This window comes from Neofelis nebulosa, chromosome 8, assembly GCF_028018385.1.
Source record: "Neofelis nebulosa isolate mNeoNeb1 chromosome 8, mNeoNeb1.pri, whole genome shotgun sequence".
Classification (NCBI taxonomy): Eukaryota; Metazoa; Chordata; class Mammalia; order Carnivora; family Felidae; genus Neofelis; species Neofelis nebulosa.
In genome coordinates, this window is record NC_080789.1 from 66245569 (window position 1) to 66266799 (window position 21231).

The 21231-nt window shown below is 44.4% G+C and overlaps 1 protein-coding gene across 2 annotated transcripts in view; it reads right to left on the reverse strand.

Moving 5' to 3' along the window:
* Window positions 1-343: 343 nt before the first annotated feature.
* The window catches only part of LOC131519652 (tubulin alpha-1C chain), a 36006-nt gene continuing 15118 nt past the window's right edge, over window positions 344-21231 (reverse strand). Inside the window, exons 1-4 of one of the 2 annotated variants that reach the window (XM_058742911.1) lie at window positions 7915-8042; window positions 4827-5049; window positions 4535-4683; window positions 344-1429 (exon numbers count right to left, since the gene is read on the reverse strand). In XM_058742911.1, the coding sequence (XP_058598894.1) occupies window positions 455-1429; window positions 4535-4683; window positions 4827-5049; window positions 7915-7917 (1350 nt within the window). In that variant the 5' untranslated portion in view covers window positions 7918-8042 and the 3' untranslated portion in view covers window positions 344-454. Of the gene's footprint in view, window positions 1430-4534; window positions 4684-4826; window positions 5050-7914; window positions 8043-21231 lie in introns of those variants that run through there. The other variant, XM_058742912.1, reaches the window with a different exon arrangement.

Below are 21231 nucleotides of genomic sequence, written 5' to 3' on the forward strand. Positions count from 1 at the left end.
AGATCATGGACTGAGCCAAAGTTGGACACTTAACCAACTGAGCCACCCAGGCAACCCTGGATCTACATTTTAATATTTACATGTGATTCACATCCACATGGAAATTTGAGAAACAATGGCCCAATCTAAGCCTGCTGCCTCATTTACAATAGGATTTTATCACCACTCATCAATCCAGGTCTTAAGTGAAACAGACAAGCCACTAAGCACAGTGTGTGGCACACAGAAGCCACTTGAAATGTTGACCAAATGACTGGGTAGACCATCTGCCAGCCTCCCCCATCCCCACTGGCCTTAAATAAGTGAGGCTAGTACTTACTGCGATACAGAAGCCAGCTGGAAATTTAAAATAGAAACATCACTTTTATTGACAAGTTAGGGCCACAGTGGACAGCTTCCAGAACAGAAATAAGACAGTCCCAACACAACAGAGTATAAAATTGTAGAGGACAGGTTAATACTCTTCACCCTCATCCTCTCCCTCAGCACTATCTGCTCCAACCTCCTCATAATCCTTCTCAAGGGCAGCCATGTCCTCACGGGCCTCAGAAAACTCTCCTTCCTCCATGCCCTCACCCACATACCAGTGAACAAAGGCACGCTTGGCATACATCAGGTCAAACTTGTGGTCCAGGCGAGCCCAGGCCTCAGCAATGGCTGTGGTGTTGCTCAGCATGCACACAGCTCGCTGTACTTTGGCCAGGTCTCCACCAGGTACCACAGTGGGAGGCTGGTAATTAATGCCAACTTTGAAGCCAGTGGGGCACCAGTCCACGAACTGGATGGTACGCTTGGTCTTGATGGTGGCAATGGCAGCATTGACATCTTTGGGAACCACATCACCACGGTACAACAGGCAGCAAGCCATGTATTTACCATGGCGAGGGTCGCATTTCACCATCTGGTTGGCTGGCTCAAAGCACGCATTGGTGATCTCTGCTACAGTAAGCTGTTCATGGTAGGCTTTCTCAGCAGAGATGACAGGGGCATATGTGGCCAGAGGGAAGTGGATGCGGGGATAGGGCACCAGGTTGGTCTGGAATTCTGTCAGATCCACATTCAGGGCTCCATCAAATCTGAGGGAAGCAGTGATGGAAGACACAATCTGGCTAATAAGGCGGTTAAGGTTAGTGTAGGTTGGGCGTTCGATATCGAGGTTTCTACGACAGATGTCATAGATGGCCTCGTTGTCTACCATGAAGGCACAATCAGAGTGCTCCAGGGTGGTGTGGGTAGTGAGGATGGAGTTGTAGGGCTCAACGACAGCAGTGGAAACCTGGGGGGCTGGGTAAATGGAGAACTCCAGCTTGGACTTCTTGCCATAATCGACAGAGAGACGTTCCATCAGCAGGGAGGTGAACCCGGAACCAGTTCCCCCTCCAAAGCTGTGGAAAACCAAGAAGCCCTGAAGACCCGTGCACTGGTCGGCCTGCAAAAAAAAAAAAAAAAAAAAAAAAAAAAAAAAAGTTTTAATTTAGTCTTGGTGAAAGTTGCAATGACTTCTTTGAATCCATAATTACATTGATCCAATTTTTTAAAGTTTTTATTTATTTAATTTCTACACCCAATGTGGAGATCAAACTCATGACCCTGAGATCAAGAGTTATATGCTCTTCCAACTGAGCCAGCCAGGCACCCCTGATCGAGATTTTTTTTAATCTCCTGAACAATATTTGCAAAGAAAGTAGTCATAAAGAGCTTCTAAGTGCTAAGATTCAGAGAAACTTTTCACAATTCCGGGGGGGGGGGGGGCGGGGGGCAGCAGAAATCTGCTAAACGGCTATTTAAAAATGAACTATTTTCATTTCCACAACCGCTGGTGCCCTTGCTGTGACCGCAGAACGAGTATGACTTTTCAGCAGCTGGAGAGCTACCAAGGGCAGGCCTGGGACCACCAGCCCCATACAATAGAGGTCTTAGAAAGATCTGGCAGCTGCTTTCTGAGCTGGAGTAAGACAGAATAGCGGAGTTCCAATGCACTGGTGTTGGGAGTCAGGCTGAGTCTGGATCCGGCTCTCCCAGTTCCTTGCTGTGTGGCTTTGACCAAATTTATTTCTCAATCTCCGTCTTCGCGTTTATTGAGAATAGTAATCTCCATCGGGTCACTGAGAATTAAATAAGTACGTGCAACAGTGTTTGGCACAGTAAGCACTAGTTATCAGAGAGCCTATTGATTCTGAAAAAGGTGATTTACTGTGATAGGACCATGAGACCTAATGTCAGTGGGGCTTTTCACCACTTAACTGAGCTATTCCAGTTAGCAAACTACCATTCTGTGAAAGCATTGATTTTTGACTTTTCAAAGTCTTCTGCTGACAATCCTCACTTCTCAGAAGTGCTGAGGGGTGGCTGGGTGGCTCAGTCGGTTGAGTGTCTAACTTTGACTCAGGTCATGATCTCACAGTTGACGAGTTCGAGCCCCGGGCTCTGTGCTGACAGCTCAGAGCCTGGAGCCTGCTTCGGATTCTGTGTCTCCCTCTCTCTCTCTGCCCCTCCCCTGCTCATGCTCTGTCTCAAAAATAAATAAATATTAAAAAATAAAATAAAATAAAATAAAATAAGTGCTAAGATTTGTGGAATTCTCTACCAATCCCTCACTATACTTCTTCTGTGGGTCCATACTCTGGGATCAATGTACAGGGCAGACTCTGGTCTACCAATTAAATCCACTCAGCCTCCTATGGACACAGTAATAATACCAAGGACAAATACAATTATTTTGGTAGTTAATCAACTTTACTCCAGAACCCTTGATGGGTTTTACTAGGTTTATTTGCCCCTAAAGGCAGGTCCTGATTTCCAAATCAGTGCTTGTAGCTGAAGCTTGATTTATAAACATAGAACCATTACCCCAATTTTGCTAGGAAGGGTGTGATAAACATCTGGAAAAGTATGAAGCTGTGAATGATGCAAAGTCATTCTTTTTAGACTAGACCAGTTGTGGCCAGGCTTAGAATGTGATTTTCTGGACAAACTACTCTACCAAAGCCTTTATTCTTGATTTTTGGTTAATTACTTACAAGCTGCCCACATGCCTCAGGAGTAGAGTCATCTGGATACCAGACCCTGAACGTAAAATGATCCAGGGGCGTCTGGGTGGCTCAGTTGGTTTTAAGCGTCTGACTCTTGATTTTGGCTCAGGTCATGATCTCACCATTCTTGTGACCATGGTTCTTATGTTCGAGCCCTGAGTCAGGCTCTATGCTGACAGTGCGGAGCCTGCTTGGGATTCTCCTGCTCCCTCCCTCTCTCCCTCCCCCTCCCCCCCACCCACATGCATGCTTGCTCTCAAAAATAAATATTTAAAAAATAAATAAAATGATCCTAACAGAACATTTACTTATCGACTTTTACTGATGTGAATACCGTTGCCTAAGATTTTTCTGTCACAGTGCCAGTTCACACAGGTCTGAGCTCTAGTGGAAAAGCAACCATACTACTTTCTGTGAGTATATTTCAATACTTTCCAAGTTTCAAGGACGACACTAGCTTCCATAATAAGGGAGCTCCCTTGATTGCACTTTCAATGTTGTTGGAAGATTCCAGTGTCCACCATTTCTAGTCAGTGTTATACCGGCTTCTTGTGTTCTGTACTTTCTGTATCAACATAAGGCACCAACCCTGATAGACATATTTTTAAAATACATATAAAATATATATATACATATTTTTTTTAGGAGTTTGATCAATTAGTTACATTTCGGAGTCTGCCACCTTCTCATTCAATGTGACTAAGATAACCTAAAAGGGGGCATTCTTAGCTTGAAGCAGGGAAGCTGCTTGATTAATATGAATAAGGATGTTTAATGGTCTTAAATGTCAAACTGCTACAGCTCCCTGGTTCTCACCTTCACTTTAGGTAAACTGCCCTGCCTTAAGCATTTGCCCAAGTCTGCTTTATAACACATAGAAATAGGCAATAGAGCATTTAACCCTGACCTAAATAGTTGCTCCATAACACAGGACCATCTGATTTAAAAAGTCTGGTTACCTGGGGTGCCTGGGTGGCTCAGTCAGTTAAGCATACGACTTCAGCTCAGGTCATGATCTCCGTTCATGGGTTTAAGCCCCACATCAGGCTCTGTGCTGACAGCTTTGGATTCTGTGTCTCCCTCTCTCTCTGCTCCACCCCCCCCCCCGCCACTATCTCTCAAAATTAAATAAAATTAAAAAAAACTTTTTTTTAAATAAAAAATTTTAAAAAATAAAGTCTGGTTACTTACTGAGCACTCAAAGGTTCATTTTAGGATACAAAGAATGATTCTTATAGTCTGGTCTCCCTTAAAACTGTAAGAGAACATTCTCATCTCACTTTAAATAAAACACTACATTGGGGCACCTGGGTGTCTCAGTCAGTTGAGTGTCTGACTCTTGATTTTGGCCCAGGTCATGGGATCAAGCTGTCAGAGCTGAGCATGCTTGGGAATTCTCTCCCTCTCTCTCTGTCCCTCCCCCACTCACACTCTCCCACTCTCTCTCAAAATAAATACACTTAAAACTTATATATGTATATTAAATAAAACACTATGTTTACCAGTTTCCGAATTCGGTCCAAGACAAGGTCGATGATCTCCTTGCCGATGGTGTAGTGCCCTCGCGCATAGTTATTGGCAGCATCTTCCTTGCCCGTGATGAGCTGCTCGGGATGGAAGAGCTGGCGGTAGGTGCCAGTGCGAACTTCATCTGGAAGAGAAAAACAAAGCAGCCACCCGTCACTCACAACCTGCACACGCCTGCTCCACCCCAGGGTGTCAATGGAGCCCTCACGACAGACCTCCTGTCTCAAGAGCCCTGAGATCTCCCTTGGGTTACTGAGGCCAACTCACCAATGACTGTGGGTTCCAGGTCTACAAACACTGCCCTGGGCACATGCTTGCCAGCGCCCGTCTCACTGAAGAAGGTGTTGAAGGAGTCATCTCCTCCCCCAATGGTCTTGTCACTTGGCATCTGGCCATCGGGCTGGATGCCGTGTTCCAGGCAATAGAGCTCCCAGCAGGCATTGCCGATCTGAACACCAGCCTGGCCAACGTGGATGGAGATGCACTCACGCTGTGGGAAGAAAGGAAAATGTCAGAATATGACACATCAGATGGGATGTTTAGGAATGACTCACACCTAAATGACTAATTAACCTTCAGGATAGAAAGTCACCTTTCTGGAAGCCACTCCTGCCCAGGGTTTATTTCACAAGCAACAGTCTTTGCTGACTAATTCAGAGAAAATGCTTTGCAAAACCAAAGATATGTTAATGAACTACTAGGCAAGACCAGAGATCAGACTCTTGCTTTGTAGTCACATTAGATATTCAAGGTCAGGTTTCTACCATTTTAGAAAGACCTAAACTGTTCCACAGCAATACATTTCCCCCAGCTCCTGGGAAATATGCCTGCCAATTCCTTAAAGGCATGCAAAATTCCCCCTTCCAGTTCTGATTCATTCCATGTGACTGTATAACTAACTGTCGAGCTCATTCTGGTCCCTCTTTAATCCTATTCTTTAAAAGACAAGAGCTTCTCCCTCTCCCTTTAAAACCAGCTTAAACCAGCAAACTATAGCCATATGACTCATGGAAAAAATGCCAGATAAGCAGCAGTTAGCTGTATTTTAAAAACTGTGGTCAGAGGCAGCTTTTTAACTCTGTGGAAGAACTTAATCGCAAGGAAGAACATTTTTCCTTCACTATCAACAAATCTTCAGTAGGGGGTGGTGGTGGAGACACATGGTAATAAAAGCTGAAAGTGTCAACAAAACTTTACTAACAGCTTAAGAAATTCGCTGTTTCCTACCAAAACATACATACATGTATCTCTGGCACTGTGGAAAAGTCTATGGTGCCAAGAATTTAACGATATTGGGAAAATGTTTTCTTTTACTTGATGAACAAGATCATCTATAAGTTACCAAATTCATTCCTGCTTAGTAAAATAAGGCCATGAACATAGAATCCATACCCCCAGATTTAAGAGGAAAACAAAAAAAATGGGTGTTTATTATATTTCATCATAAGTCAGATTAGCTACTTTGGAGATTGACAGAGGACTTTCAAAATTGATACCAAATATCTCCCATTACATTTTCCCCGAATAGGAGGGCTTCGAGTCCTTCGAAGCTGCTAACAGGAAACTAGTTAAAGAAAACTCAACACCTCTAAGATCTCAAAGGTCCTACTTTCATAACCGGAGATAATAAAAACCCCAATCACTCACAACCTTTGACTTATGGTCCCCTCCTTCCCACATACACTCATAAAACAACCATGGTCTTCTAACCACATCACTTGGCTCATTATGACCTGAGTCTACTCGCCCAGGTCTAGGGCTATGGGAGAAAGGGGAGTTGTTTATTCTAATGAGTCCATGAGTATTTATAATTGCATCCTGTTTACCTTTAACTGGACTTTGGAAATTTTACAGCCTGAGAAAGCTGGAGAGATCTGCCCATGACAGCCCCAGGCCCAAGGAGATAAAGTTTTTGAGAAGAACCTTTCATTCTAATGAAGGGTTTCTTTGATGGATTTTTGAGCCCAAAAAACTTCCATTGGGCAGCAGTCTCAACAGCTTTCTCCTTTAGACTTTCTCCACTCTCCCCTGGCCACTTGGGGGATGAAGTGAGACACAGGTGATAGAGTCACTTAGTCTAACTTTCACTGGATAACCAGCCCCTGTCTCTAATTAAAAAAACAAAACAAACAAAAAATCCAAACTATTAACTTAGCCAGTGTTTGCCTAAATCATTGCTCTCCTGCCCTTTAAACAGTCCTACTACTTTCTGAATCGCACTTTTACCAGGTTTTTTTTTTTTTTTTTTTTTGTCTACTTGGTGCAAAGCACTCAAGCAAGTTGTTACAGTCAGACTTACTTTTTTAACAGCTGTGGTAGTCTCTGAAGAGGTAGCTGGTCTGTTCACTGTATCCCCTTTTCTTTAAAGATACTATTTTGAAACATTTGATACACAAATACTAGTTTAAAAGTACGGCTTATTTTAGGTTGACCTCCAACAGACCTTCTCCAAGAACACATTGTTAGTACTAGTTTGCTCAGAGGTTTTATACGAAAACATCTCTTCATGGACTAGTTTTTTTGTTTGTTTTTAACGTTTTTTATTTTATTTTTGGGACAGAGAGAGACAGAGCATGAACGGGGGAGGGGCAGAGAGAGAGGGAGACACAGAATCGGAAACAGGCTCCAGGCTCCGAGCCATCAGCCCAGAGCCTGACGCGGGGCTCGAACTCACGGACCGCGAGATCGTGACCTGGCTGAAGTCGGACGCTTAACCGACTGCGCCACCCAGGCGCCCCTGGACTAGTTTTTTAAAAACCTGGCTTAAGTACCAAGCTTCAGCTATAAACGTCCCACTAAGTTAACACAGAAACGCAAAATTAGACGTGACAGTTAAGAGTTCCCTTAAAAGGAGCAGCCTGTTCACATCTCTCAGGTGGACTGATGCAATTGGAAGCTCTCCCCAGAGACCAGCCACAGGTGACTCAGCAGGCAGTCACCGGGCGCTGGAAAGCGGACGCAGGGAGCGTATGCACCTTGGGTGCTGGAGCGCACCTAGCGCTCCAGGGCGGTAGGTAGTGGGAAGGTGAGGTAGGTCACTGACGGAAATGGAGGGGAGGGATTTTTCGTTTCCACAAGTCCTTGGAGGGGCCGGTGTGAAGGCTTCCCGGTCTGCCTTAGGCTGTGGCGGGCCCTGGGGAGATGCCCTCTAGGATCAGGAGGGCTTTCCACTCCCACCAAGGGCAGTGTCCTGGCCGCGTTTTCGAGCCCGAAGAGGAGTTTGCGGGTGAACTCGGCTTTCCCAGCCTGGCCATCAGAAGCAAGTTTGCTCGGCTGCGTCCCACCTGCACCCGGGCTTCCCCGCCCCTTCGGACTGCTCTCACACCCACGCCACGTCCCAAGGACCCCCACTCACCATGACTAAGACTTGTAGGGTTCCTTGAGGCTGAAGGCGGCGAGGGGACGGCGAGAAGGCTCTCCCACTGACAGACTACCAAGGAGTCCGGGGGAGAAGTAGTAAGAGCTTAAGCCGCCGCCAGGGACTCTATATACCCCCTTCCCCGGCCACGTGGCCAAGGGGCGGGCACCTGGCCCCGCCCCGGCCGCCGCGGCCCCGCCTCCAAGTCCCGCGGCGCCGGGAGGGACACCCCGTCGCACCCTCCGGCGGAGAGAGGCGGGGCGCGGGCGCTGATTGGTGGGTTCAAAAGTTCAAACCAAACTCTTCGGAGAGAGCCAGATCTACGAAGGGAGGAGACGTCCTGGGGCCAGGGAAGGGCGGATGGGGCGGGGAAGAGGCTGGGGACTGAGACTGGAAGAAGGGAGGCGAAGCATCTGCGCAGTCCTCAGCGGGTGCGGGGGGCGTCGCGTGCAAAACCTCAGGGAAAAACGGGCGGAGTATAGGGAGCGCAGCCCCTCCCGCCGGTCTCCGGACCCTCGAGCGGCGGCCCTGCGAAACCCACAGCCAGTCCCCGCCGCGCACCTCCCAGCGAGGCGGGGCCTGGCCTGCGGGGCCGCCGCTTACGCCCTGCACAGCCCTGGCGCCGGCTCCCGTGCAGCTGTGGGATTCTGGAGAGAGAGGTCCTTGCGCCCCCTCCCAGCCCTTAATTACCACCAGCCGGCCTGAAGCCCATATTCTCATCTTTTTGCTTTTTTTTTTTTTTTTTACTCGTTTTCCCACATTCTTTTAAATTAACTCTTCGTCTCTAACAACAATCTTCCAGTTGGTGCAAAAGCCGGTTTTTCGGTTCGTTATAGTAATAGCTTCCATTTTTGATCGCTTACTATTCAGAGTAGTTGGTTTTTCACACTATATCAATCACATTTCATCCTTGCGACGCTGTGAGTTATCTGCATTTTACAGATGGGGAAACTAGGGCTCAGAGGAATTCAACAAGTTTAAGGCCACACAGCTAGAGTAATGGGGCTGCCCATAAGCCCTCATTACCTTGTACTGCCTCGTGCTAAATATACCGTGCTGACCCTCCCTGCAATGGTTTACTTCTCAGAAGCAGCCTTTTTCTTTCAGTTGTTATTCTTTCTCTGCAACTTCATCATGTTATCTTAGTTCTCCACCATCTCTGGATGATAGAGTTTATGGGAATATTCAGAGAACAAAAGTGACTGCTATACATAATAGAGGTTATAGGGATTTTCCCTGAAGTAGAAAAAGGCAAAATGACAGGAAACACTGGGTTTTAGATACAGAATAGGCAGAACTCCAGATACACTCCAACTCACACAAAATGAATGCTGTTGGAAATACATGCAGAGATTCCTTTTCAAATTACAATGCCATAGTTCCATCATTAAATGTTTATTGCGCACCTATTACTTATTGTGTGGCAGGATATTCTGAAAGTTGGAATAATTAGCATCTTGGTCTGTTGCTAAATATTTTACTCTTAATTAGTAAAGCATTTCAACTTTTTAATGCATTCCACAAATATATTCAGCATAGTTTCTAGGTTCTTGGGAATAGGTAGGTGAACAAAATTGACAGATCTCTGCTCGTAGAGCCTATGTTCTAGGAGGGATCGGGAAGAAAGACAAACAATGAACACAGTAAATAAGTAAATCATAAAATTCATTAGAGGGTGAAGAGTTGCTATAGAAAAATACTGAACAAAGTGGAATGAGAGGGTGGAGTGGGAGAGGGGTTGTAATAGAACCATGATGATCACGGTTAGCCTTAATGATAACATGAGATGTGAACAAAGACTTGTAGGTCATGAGGGGTTAGCCAAGTGGCTAAAAGCGAGCAGTTGGAGCCCAGACCCCCAAGCAAGAGTGAGCTGTTAGCGTTCCTGGAAGGAAGAGCAGTGAGGCCAGCTTGGCTGGAAGAGATGAAAGACAGAGGACGATGTTGGAGAGGAAACAGGAGCCAGATCTTACAGCTTCTTGTAAGTTACTGCAAATCCTGTGGCTTTTACTCTGACATGGGGGGCTAATGTAGGGTTTGAAACGTAGACATGACATGACCCGACTGCTTTTTAAATTATTATTTATTTATTTATTTAATATTTTTTTCAGTGGGCTCTGCACTACGTGGAGCCCGATGCGGGTCTCAAGCTCAGGACCCTGAGATCAAGACTCCAGCTGATATCAAGAGTCTAATGCTCAACCAACTGAGCTGCCCAGGTGCCCCCGCCCCCCCCCCCATGGCCTTTTTAGAAAAAGATGACTTTGGTTGTTGTGTTGAGAAAAGATTATAGGAGGGCACAGGTAGAAGCAGGAAGACATCTTAAGATGAGAACTCATTGCCATAATCCTTCTGAGAGATGAGAAAGACTCTGACCAGAGTGGTAGCAGAGGAATTAGTGACATGTGGTTAGACAGGACCAAAGTGATTTCCTAAAGGCTCACATGTGAGGGAAATAGAAGCCAAGGATTATTCCAGTTTTTAGCCTGAATGAGTGAAAGACAATTTGCCATCAACAGAGGCAAAAGGCTGAGAATGGGGCAGGCTTAAAGGCAGTTGATACCAAGGGTTATTTTTGGTCATGTTAAATCAAGACGTTGTTGTCCATGTGGAGGTGGAGATGGCCAGGACACAGCTGGATATGAGAGTCTGGATCTCAAAGCAAAGAGATCCGGGTGGAGGTGGACATCTAAATGCCATCCTCAAGTCATGACATTGGGTGAGATGTGAGTGGAGTGAGTGTAGAAACACGAGAGAAGACGACCAATTTCATAGCTCTGGGAAAAGAGGTAAAACCAGTAAAGGACACTAAAAAGGAACAGCCGGTGAGATAGGAGGGAACCCAGGAATGTGAGGTCCTGGAAACAAGGAAAAAGGGATGATTAGCAGGGTCGAGTGCCACTGATAGGTAAGCACAGAACTCAAAAATGACCATTGGATTTAGCCAAATGGAGGTAATTAGTAGCCCTGATGAGAACAGTTCAGTGTGGCGATTTAAAAATACTAGGCATTTTATTTTTAGGTTATGTTTTTCAAAGGATTCATTAGCAAAACACCTTTATTTTTCTTTTCACTCTCTATCATCTCGTATTCAAGCAGATAGCCCCTTGAGGGACCTCAATAGGCTTAAGGGCTTTGCAGGCCTGATTGCTCTGATGTGGGCTCTGATTTTTGTTTTCTTTTTCTAGCTGTAGGTCCTTAAGCCAATTTTGTAATCTCTCTACATCTCTTCCCTTATAAAATGGAATAATGTATAACTCAGAGGTAGATACATTGTGGTGAGGATTAAATGAGATAAGTAATACAGAGCATATACACATAGCAAAGCACCTAAAATCGGTAGCTGTTACTGTTGGAGGTGATCGTGGTAGAGGACAAAATTAGACATGAAGATGCATTCTCTTGCATTTTAAAATCATTTTAGGGGCGCCTGGGTGGCTCAGTCGGTTAAGCGGCCGACTTAGGCTCAAGTCATGATCTCACGATTGGTGAGTTCAAGCCCCGCGTCGGGCTCTGTGCTGACAGCTCAGAGCCTGGAGCCTGTTTCAGATTCTGTGTCTCCCTCTCTCTGTGACCCTCCCCCATTCATGCTCTGTCTCTCTCTGTCTCAAAAATAAATAAACGTTAAAAAAAAAATTTTTTTTTAATCATTTTAAACATTGGGATCTATATTTAACTTTATTGCCCCCTACTGGATTGTTTTGGAGGGGGAAAAAAAGTCTCTTTCCTGGGTGGACAGTGAAAAATTCAACTTTTATGTAAACAGGTCTTTCTGAGTCTAAAAATTACCGAGAGAGAGAAGAGGCAGAAGCCTGTCTTACTTTCCAGTTGAAATGGTCTCAAATCCACCACAAACATGGTGAGTTAGTAACAGAGAGCCTGTACTCTGCCACCTCTGGTGATATAACATTGGAGGGGGCACTTCTCTTCCTTGGGCCCCAGGTTCTCATGTGCAAAATGAGGGGATTGGACAGTTTCATTCTAAGGCCTCTTCCAGCCTTTACATTCCGTGATACTCTGACTTGAGGCTTCTGCTGTACGTGTGTCCCAAAGGGAGTAAAGTTGAAAACATGCTTCCTTCGGTCAGGGTCTTGTAAGAATCACTGGTACGTTAGATAAATATTTACAGATGGGACTTTTGCTGGAGTCTTACAATACATTAGAGAAAGAAATGGCAGGGATGCCTGGGTGACTCAGTTGGTTAAGTGTCCGACTCTTGATTTCCGCTCACATCATGATCTCATGGTTGGTGATGTCAAGCCCTGTGTTGTGCTCTGCACTGAGATGGAGCCAGCTCGGGATTTCCTCTCTCCCTCTCTCTCTGCCCCTCCCTCCCTCACACTGTCCCTCTGTCTCTCAAAGATAAATAAATAAACATTTAAAAAAAAAAAGTGGCATACCTACTCTGGCTCAGGAGAGCTTGGACTTCAAATCACTGTTGTATTAACATGTCCCCAAAACATTAGGAAAGAGGAAAGAATTCAGACAAAACCGAACCTTATCTTTTCTCAAACTCCCGGTTTCTATGCTAGGATACCAGTAGTGCTAAAGAATTGATTTTGTGTTCAGTTACAAATTACATGTTACAATAATAATGGTATGGGGATATTTTGTGCTCTATAGCAATTTATGATAAAGTATTTTCTACTCCAATAGTGCCTTCGAGAAGTTTTCAAAGATAAATTTTTAACAAAGGTATTCATTATACAACTGTGGGAAATAAGGTCCTGAGATGGAAATAATTTACCCTAAACCCAAGAGATGGGACTCAGAATAAATGCCTAAAATGACAGTTGCCTCTTTTCTTTCTAGGCCCTCCATGAGCCTGTTACTGGTTCTAGTTCACAAGGAAAGGAAGTCCTAGAAAAATCATTTAATGAATTTACTGTCCTAAGACAAGGATGCCACTAGTCTAGCAAGAAAAAGGAGAATTTTTCCCATTCCTAAGACCTCCAAAGGATAGCTAGGACTCCTTGAAGTTTAATTCAACCACCTTCTTCACAAGTATATTTTAAATCTCAATTTTTTTAAATGTTTGTTTTACTTTTGAGAGAGACAGAGAGAGCAGGAGAGAGGCAGAAAGAGAGGGAGACACAAAATCCAAAGCACACTCTAGGCTCTGAGCTGTCAACACAGAGCCTGATGCAGGGCTTAAACTCACAAACCAGGAGATCATGACCTGAGCCCAAGTCGGACGCTTAACCAACTGAGCCACCCCGGTGCCCCTTAAATCTCTATATTTTGAGGTGATTTGTTTTTTCTTCCTTTTCATTCCCCTGTAAATACAGAAAGGCAGGCAAGAGATTATCTTCTAGGTAATACATTGTTTTCTTTTATGGGAAAAATAACTCTAAGATTCTTTAGCTTTCACTTACTGCTCCTGTTATCCTGCAAATATTTGCAAACTTTATAGCTTTCTTGAACATTCTTTCAAAGTTCTCCTCCCCTGGGATCAGAGCCATGTTTTGGACTTCTTCCCCTTCATCAGGACTCCTTATGCTGGCTGTGGCCAGGAAGATCACAAAGAAGACTTGCTTTCTTCTCAGGAATTTCACATTTTATTTTCACGCAGACATCATCTGGCTTGTTCTAATCTGCTTTACATTCCCTAAAAATACAGTACTTCTGACCCGTGGCCTCTCGTAGTGACAAACCCAAACAACTGAATAGGTTGTGCTTCCCGGGTCTTTCCACTCCACGGACTGCAGCCAAGCCTGCTTACCTCAGGTTCTTTCCAATCTTTCCTGTAATTGGTCACCATTCCCTCTGTTTCCTGCCCTGCCCCCCATCCCTTTAGGAGGGACTGGTTAAATTCTCTTCCAGAAGATTAAAAGGAACTACTGGACTCAAATTCTTCAAGTATCTACATTATTATTCTAATAAGTGGATCATATCCTGGAGTCTGGAAATCTTCCCTATTTATAGCAGTGCTTATTTAATAATTTTATTTATTCATGTACCTAAAAAGCACCCAGGCAGCCCGAAGTGGAAGGCCCCTCAGAGTTTTCTTTCCTTTTGACTGTAACTTCTTGCCAGCAGCTAAGACAGGAGGGGATTTACTCGGAGACTGTGCCTCTCAGGATAATTTTTTCCCCCTTTACTTCTCCAGGTTCTCTTTCTAGCTGTCCCCTCCCCCTCTTCCCAGGACACAGAACCAACTATATTTGGGTGCACTAAGTATTGTTTTTTTCCTACATGATCAGTATAGTAGTGCTTCAGTACAAGCGAATATCAGTGTATCTATTATAAGGCTTACAGGCAAATCAGCCTCATGTTATTCAGGTAGTTAGTTTAATTTGGCTGAACGTGTTTGAGCTCTTCAAATCAGTGGGCTTCTCCCTAATCTGACCTGCTTATGCTTTTGTGCTAATCCCCCTACTCACTGGTCTGCCAGAGCCAATTCTTAGATTTTCAGAATTTTTGACAACCAGTCGGACCTGGCGTGGGGAGCTTAAAATCAGCAATGCTGGCTATATGTCCATCGTAGAAATAAAACAGTGACTACTACAGATTAGGCTCTTATCCCCTCTCCCAGCCGGTTGTTAAACATCCACAGACACACAATTTGTAGCACTGCCCCTACCTCCACACTCGTCCAAATCAGACCATTTCCCTTAGTTCTTTTACTCCTGGCATAAAAAGGTTTTTTGTTTTGTTTTGGTTTGGATTTTTTTTTTTTTTTTTTTTGTCTCGGAGCTTCATTCATTCTCTGGCTTCAGGCTGAACCCTCTCCTCACAGCCAACCAAAGCCAAAAACCCAGCCTGGTTTCTCCTCCCAATTCAGCTTTTTAGGGTTATGAAAAGGGTTAGCTCCTAACCATCTGATCCCAATCAACTCATTCTTTCCTGATTCCTTCTATTTCTTGGGTTACAAAAGTCCCCAGATCCTTTACTGCCCCCACTCTCTATCCCCCCCCCCCCCCCCCCGCCCCAGTATCTCCACCACCAGTACCAGTGTCACCATCACTCTGGGCTTTTGAAAATCTCCAGACTAAGGGTTTTCCCTGCTTTAACTTGTTTATTCTGCACAATAACCCTATGGGGTAGGAACTCCTGTTACCGCCATTTTACAGAAGAGGAAATTGAGGCTCATGGGGTTAACTAGCTTATCTAAAGCCACACACTGGCTCATTCTGTTTTCAGTCTGGTCTTCCTCTCTGGGAAACTCAACCCTTTCCTCAGGAGGTCGGTTTTAAGACTTTCATTTCTGAACCACTGTTTTCTCTCTAAAAACATTAATATGGGACCACTTTTATAGCTACGACTTTAATTATATGTTTATTTCCCCAAATCATCCAAACCTGGAATGATCCCCAAACTTTTTTTTTTTTTTTTTTAATGTTTATTTATTTTTGAGAGAGAGAGAGAGAGAGAGTAGGAAAGGAGGAGAGAGAGGGTGAGACAGAGGATCCGTGCTGTCAGCACAGAGCCTGATGTGGGGCTCCAACTCATGAACCATGAGATCACGACTTGAGCCGAAGTCAGACGCTCAACCCACTGAGCCAGCCAGGTACCCCTTTATTTTTATTTGTTTATTTTTTAAGGTTTGCTTATTTTAGAGAGAGAGATAGCACCCAAACTTTTCAATTACAAGACATAATGGAGGAAGGAGGCTGGTATAGGGCTGTAATATATGTGTGCCTGTACTCAAAGCCTTTATTTTTATAGCACTTTGCTTTTTTGACCCTTTAATCCATGTACCTTTTTCCTTATCCTCCAACATATTTTGTTCCCATAGAGTCAGGAATATAAGTTATTTAGAAATCCCAAAGGGCTTTGCTTCTTTCTGATAGATCAAGAGCTCCTCATTTTAGATTACATACTTCTTTGTTTTGGTAAGTTGTAGTCCCTGCTGACCTTGTAAATGGATTATGTGGAACAGCCTGTAACTACAAAAATCAACTTGCTTACCCTGTTCCTTCAGCAGCTCCGTTTATTTGTACCAAACCCAAGGGACAGAGCCCAGTTCACATATTGCGGGAAAAGAAAAAAGAGAATGAAGGAATTCTTTGTGCTCAAAACAAAGAAATTTTACATTCAGAATGCGCTTCCCCTTTACACTGCCTGAAATGGCTGAATAGTAAACCAAAGTTGTTCCAAGGAAAGAAAATTAACCTGGAATGTAGGTCACCTAACAAGCTATGAAACCTGTTTCCCTGATGCTAGTTTGCTTGATTCCATGGCAGGAGGGAGGAGGGGGTTGGTTCATGGCCTCTGGTCAAGGCCCAGCCTGCAATGGACAGAGTGTTTGTGTGCCCCCAAATTCATATACTGAAATCCTAACCTCCATTGTGATGGAAGTAGGAAGTAGGGCTTTTGAAGGTAATTAGGTCATGATGTGGAGTCCTCAAGAATGAGATTAGTGCCCTTACACAAGGAACCCCGAGAGCTCTCTTGTTATGTGAGGATCCAATGATAAAATGGCAGTCTGCAACCCGGAACAGGGCCCTCGCCAGAACTCAGCCATGCTGGCATCTAGAACTCCGACTTCCAGACTCCAGAGCTATGATCTGTTGTTATCAGTTCAGTTTATGGTATTTTGTTAGAGCAGCCTGAGCAAAGACACAGCCTGCCCCCAAACACATTGTTATGGAAGCCAAAGAAGACAAAGTCCAGGTGACAGGGAAAGTAGTGGTTACTTACTTAGTAAGTAACAGAGTCATTCTGACCTCCAGAGACAAGGACAGAATAAAACACACAAGGAAAGACACTAAGTGTCTTTCCACACCAGGGAGGGTGTGCGTAGGGAGAGTAAAGATTAGAATAACAAAATATCGAAGTAAGGACTTTATTGACTCCTCAGTGGCATGCGTGTAAACCCTCAGAGCCATAGGACTACTAGGAACTGGGAATTCTGGATTCTAGTGTGATTAAACAGCGTGCTTTGGCAAGGTCCCTAGCTGTATTGTATTTGAGTTTCCCCTTCTGCAGTGTGAGGACAATACCTGCTCTAAAACAGCCGTCTAGGGGCGCCTTCTTCTTTTTTTTTTTTTTTAATTTTTTTTTTTTTAACGTTTATTTATTTTTCAGACAGAGAGAGACACAGCATGAACGGGGGAGGGGCAGAGAGAGAGGGAAACACAGAATCGGAAGCAGGCTCCAGGCTCTGAGCCATCAGCCCAGAGCCCGATGCGGGGCTCGAACCCGCGGACCGCGAAATCGTGACCTGAGCCGAAGTCGGACGCTTAACCGACTGAGCCACCCAGGCGCCCCTAGGGGCGCCTTCTAGTCGGTTAAGCATCCAACTTCAGTTCAGGTCATGATCTTGCGATTTGTGAGTTCGAGCCCCGTGTCAGGCTCTGTGCTGACAACTCAGAGCCCGGAGCCTGCTTCGATTCTATGTCTCCCTCTCTGTCTCCTTCTTGCCCACTCACTCTCTCTCTCTCAAAAATAAATAAACATTAAACATTTTAAAAAAATAAGTAAAACAGCCTTCTAAATAGATTACTGGGTTTTTACTTGAGAGATCTGGATACGACTTATAGCACAACTGAGTGGACAGCCTCCAAAGGTTCCTTATGTAGTTCAGTCATCTTATATACTGCTCGGAAAACATGAAGATTATCTAGAAATGCAAAATTACATTATTCTTTCTTTTATTCCATAAATACCTATCTTGCCTCTAGTGTGTGCTAGGCACTGCACTAGTTGCTGAGGACAAGACAAAGCTACTCAAGGAGTTCATACTGCATTTGGGGAAGAGATACAATGTTGGCAGAAAAGTAAAGCCAAGTGAGAAGGCTAGAGAGTAACGAGGAGTGCCATCCTAGCTGATGTGGCAGAGGTCTCTGATTTGGAGGAAGAACCAAGCCACGTAAGTGTCTGGGAGAAGAGCAGTCGAGGCCGAGGCAAAAGCTGAAGCAGTGTGAGGGAAGGAGAAAGAAGCAACAGAAGATAAAGTCAGAGATAGAGTGGGGCCCAGATTGTGTAGGTTTAGGGGCTGTGTAAAGAATTTGGCTTTTTCTCTGAAGTGAGACTGCAAGTTGTTGGGAGGGTCTAATCAAGTCATGGCACGATTAGAACTTTGTTTTAACAGGGTCACTCTGGCCTCTGTGCTTAGGATAGACTGTAGGGAGGTGAAAATGGAAGCGGGCAACCAGTTAAGTGGCTACAATAATAATCTGGGCAGGAGCCCAGGGTGGTAGCAGAGGAAATAGTGACAAGTGGCCATTCTGAATAGGAGAGGAGTTTCTGATGGATTGGATGTGGGGAAAAAAGAAGAATCAAGAAGGACTCCATGGGGCACCCGGGTGGCTCAGTTGGTTAAGCATCCGACTTCAGCTTAGGTCATGATCTCGTGGTTTGAGTTTGAGCCCTGCGTCGGGCTCGGTGCTGACAGCTCAGAGCCTGGAGCCTGCTTGGGATTCTGTGTCTCCCTCTCTCTCTGCCTCTCCCCCACTTGTGCTCTGTCTTTCTCTATCTCTCAAAAATAAGTAAAATGTAAAAAAAAAAAAAAATTTTTTTAAGAATGACTCCAAGAGCTTGGGACTGAACAACTGGAAAAATGGAGTGCATACTAACATAAAGAACACTTTGGGAAGAGTAGGTATAAGGGAGATAAGAAAAAGGGAGATCAGGGTTTGCTCTGGACATGTTAAGTGTGAAACACCTATTAGGCATCCAAGTGGGAACTGAGGTAGGAAGTGAACCAATATGTGTAAGGATCCCATGGTGGGAAGGGACCAAATCTCCAAACCCAGATCTTTAATAGCCCAGTGGCAGAAAAGGACATGGAGACCCAAAACAAAATCACCACCATAAGTAAAGGAGAAGTCTAGGCTAGTGATGTAGTTTAAGACAAGGTCCCATGTACTTATGTGGGACCACAGGTTGTGCTCCTGGATAAACCAGATCCGAAGACTGGAAGCCCATTGGAGCCTAGCCATTCAAGTGTGTTTGTGAATTTGACCTGGGAGAGCTGGTTCTCTCTGTGCCTGGAGTGGGAACATAACCACTCTGCCTCACTCCCCGGCTTCCCAGTTTGGAACGTGTAAACCTCCTAAGGTTTTGGACAGTGTGTGAGCAATCCTAATAGGAGGAGGAGGAGCAAGCTTTGAGAGGTGTTCACACTGTAGAAATTGGTGTCTAATCGGATTGAGGAGTGAGGGACATGAAAAGGCTTTGAATTTTCTATCTCTGGAGACTGGGCTGATAATGGAAAATACTGGAGGAGGTTAGGGGTTACTTCTGTTTGGTTTTTTTTGGCGTGAGGCTGAAGTAAGATTGTTTTTAGCTTTCCAGCAGAGAGTTCTGGATACCTTCTGAACACACAAATAGCAAGGGCTAGTAAGTAAGTGTAAGTACGGGGGTCTGGAACTCAAGAGGAACTTAAAGGCACCATTGCTGTAGTGCTTATGGTGGCAACACTAGTGACATTTCTATGTGATCAACCTTGTAATCCGTGTACGTTATACACATTAACCCATATAAGAAGCTTATTGTGTTTTCCACATTTACAGAGACACAGGAAATTAAGATAATCTCTCAACTTTCTCAAAGACTTCGACTTCTCACATCCTTCTCTGCCCCCCCCCCCCCGCCCCCCGTATGATTTCTCCTACCCAACTCTTTTACTCAGTTCCCAAGGCATACCAGCTGCTCCCAACCTCTTCTATATCCTTCATAGCAGATAACCTAGATTCCTAATTTAGTGATAGGATTAAGGGATCTAACCTGAGCTCTAACAGCTTCAATCCTATCCTCAACAAAATGTCTTGGTTTCTTTCTTGTTCCTGATTTTATCCTCCCTCTTGTCTCATTAGGGTCCCTTCTAATTTTATTAATATTAATCCCATGCACTTGTGCCCTAGTTTTTATTCCTGTTCACAGCCCCTGGGATCTTGCTTTATTCCTTTTCCTGACCCTTCACTCTTTGTCTACACAAATTACGACTAAACTACCATAGTGTCATTTCCTGCTTGAGTTACTACCCTGTATCTCTCCCCTTTTATTCACACTTGTGCTTTTCTTTCCAACCTCCCATTCACTTCTTAGCTCCAATAAACATCCCCACCCACATCTCCCCCCATCATGATTTCAATTTTAAGCATCCCAGTGGCCAACAACCACCTCCACTTTTCCAGCAAGAGAAAGCCAATCCCAACAACACTTCCTTAAAGGGACTGACAAGCCATTGACCCTTCCACCTTTTCCTGTCTTTTCCCCGCTTGTGTCCTCCTTGTGTCTCTCCTTTTATGGTCCATCACTATAATTACATTCTTGCTTACACCTGCAACTCCCTTGCTCCATTTTCTTTGTTGTGCTCACTTAGCAAAACCTCAAACCTGATTACATCTAACCCTGCCTACCCCGTGCCTGCAGGCATGGCTGTGGCATGCTGACGGAGCCATTTAAAATTCATGACTAGAACCTCCAGTGGGCCTTACATTGCTCAGCAGTCAGAGTGTATTTCCTTAGCCTCCTCACCTTCTCACTCTCCTAAAAGTCTTTTTATATCTTCTTCACAACTTTCAAACACCCCAAATTTCCTCCCCATTGCTACTCTCACTTCATAACTCAGTTCATAACAGCAATCAGAGGAGACTATCCACAAGCCCCCACCAATACACCTTCCTCGTTAAAATATAATTTTCAAAAAGTTAAAATCACAACTCTTACAAATATAGAATAAACATATGTCTATGGTTTATTAACTAAGAAACCAAAAAAAAAAAAAATGGTAAAGCTGGTGCAAAGAACATCTGAGGAACAGGAGTTGATAGATTTCATCAGGAAATGTGTTTATAAATATTAGAATAAGATTGCTAGGTTAGATACAAAAGTGGTTAATGCCCTACAAGTAAAAATACCCCCCACCCCAAAATCATAACTTGTGAGGTTATCTTTTCTACAGGACAGAAATAATTTGTATTTCTGTCAGACAAGAACTGTTTGCATTGCTATAAGTGTTCTACAGAAAAAGACCTGCAAAATATCCTAGTCAACAGTAAATAGAGGGGCACCTGAGTGGCTCACTCTGTTGAGCATCGGCTCTTGATTTCGGCTCAGGTCATGATCTCACGGTTCATGGGATCCAGACCCGGGTCAGGTTCTGCACTGACAGCACGGGGCCTGCTTGGGATTCACTCTCTCTTCTCTCTCTGCCCCTCCCCTACTCTCAAGTTCCCATGCACACGTACTCTCTCTCTCTCTCAAAATAAATAAACATTTAAAAAAAAAAGTAAATAGAAAGTAAATAGAAGTCAAGCAAAGGTAACTACTCCAAGAAAAATCAGGTAATCCCCAAGGGCCTGCTGGCCAGAGCACAGTTCTTCTCTAAAAAAGATACCCAATAATCCTGTTCACCTATTTCCA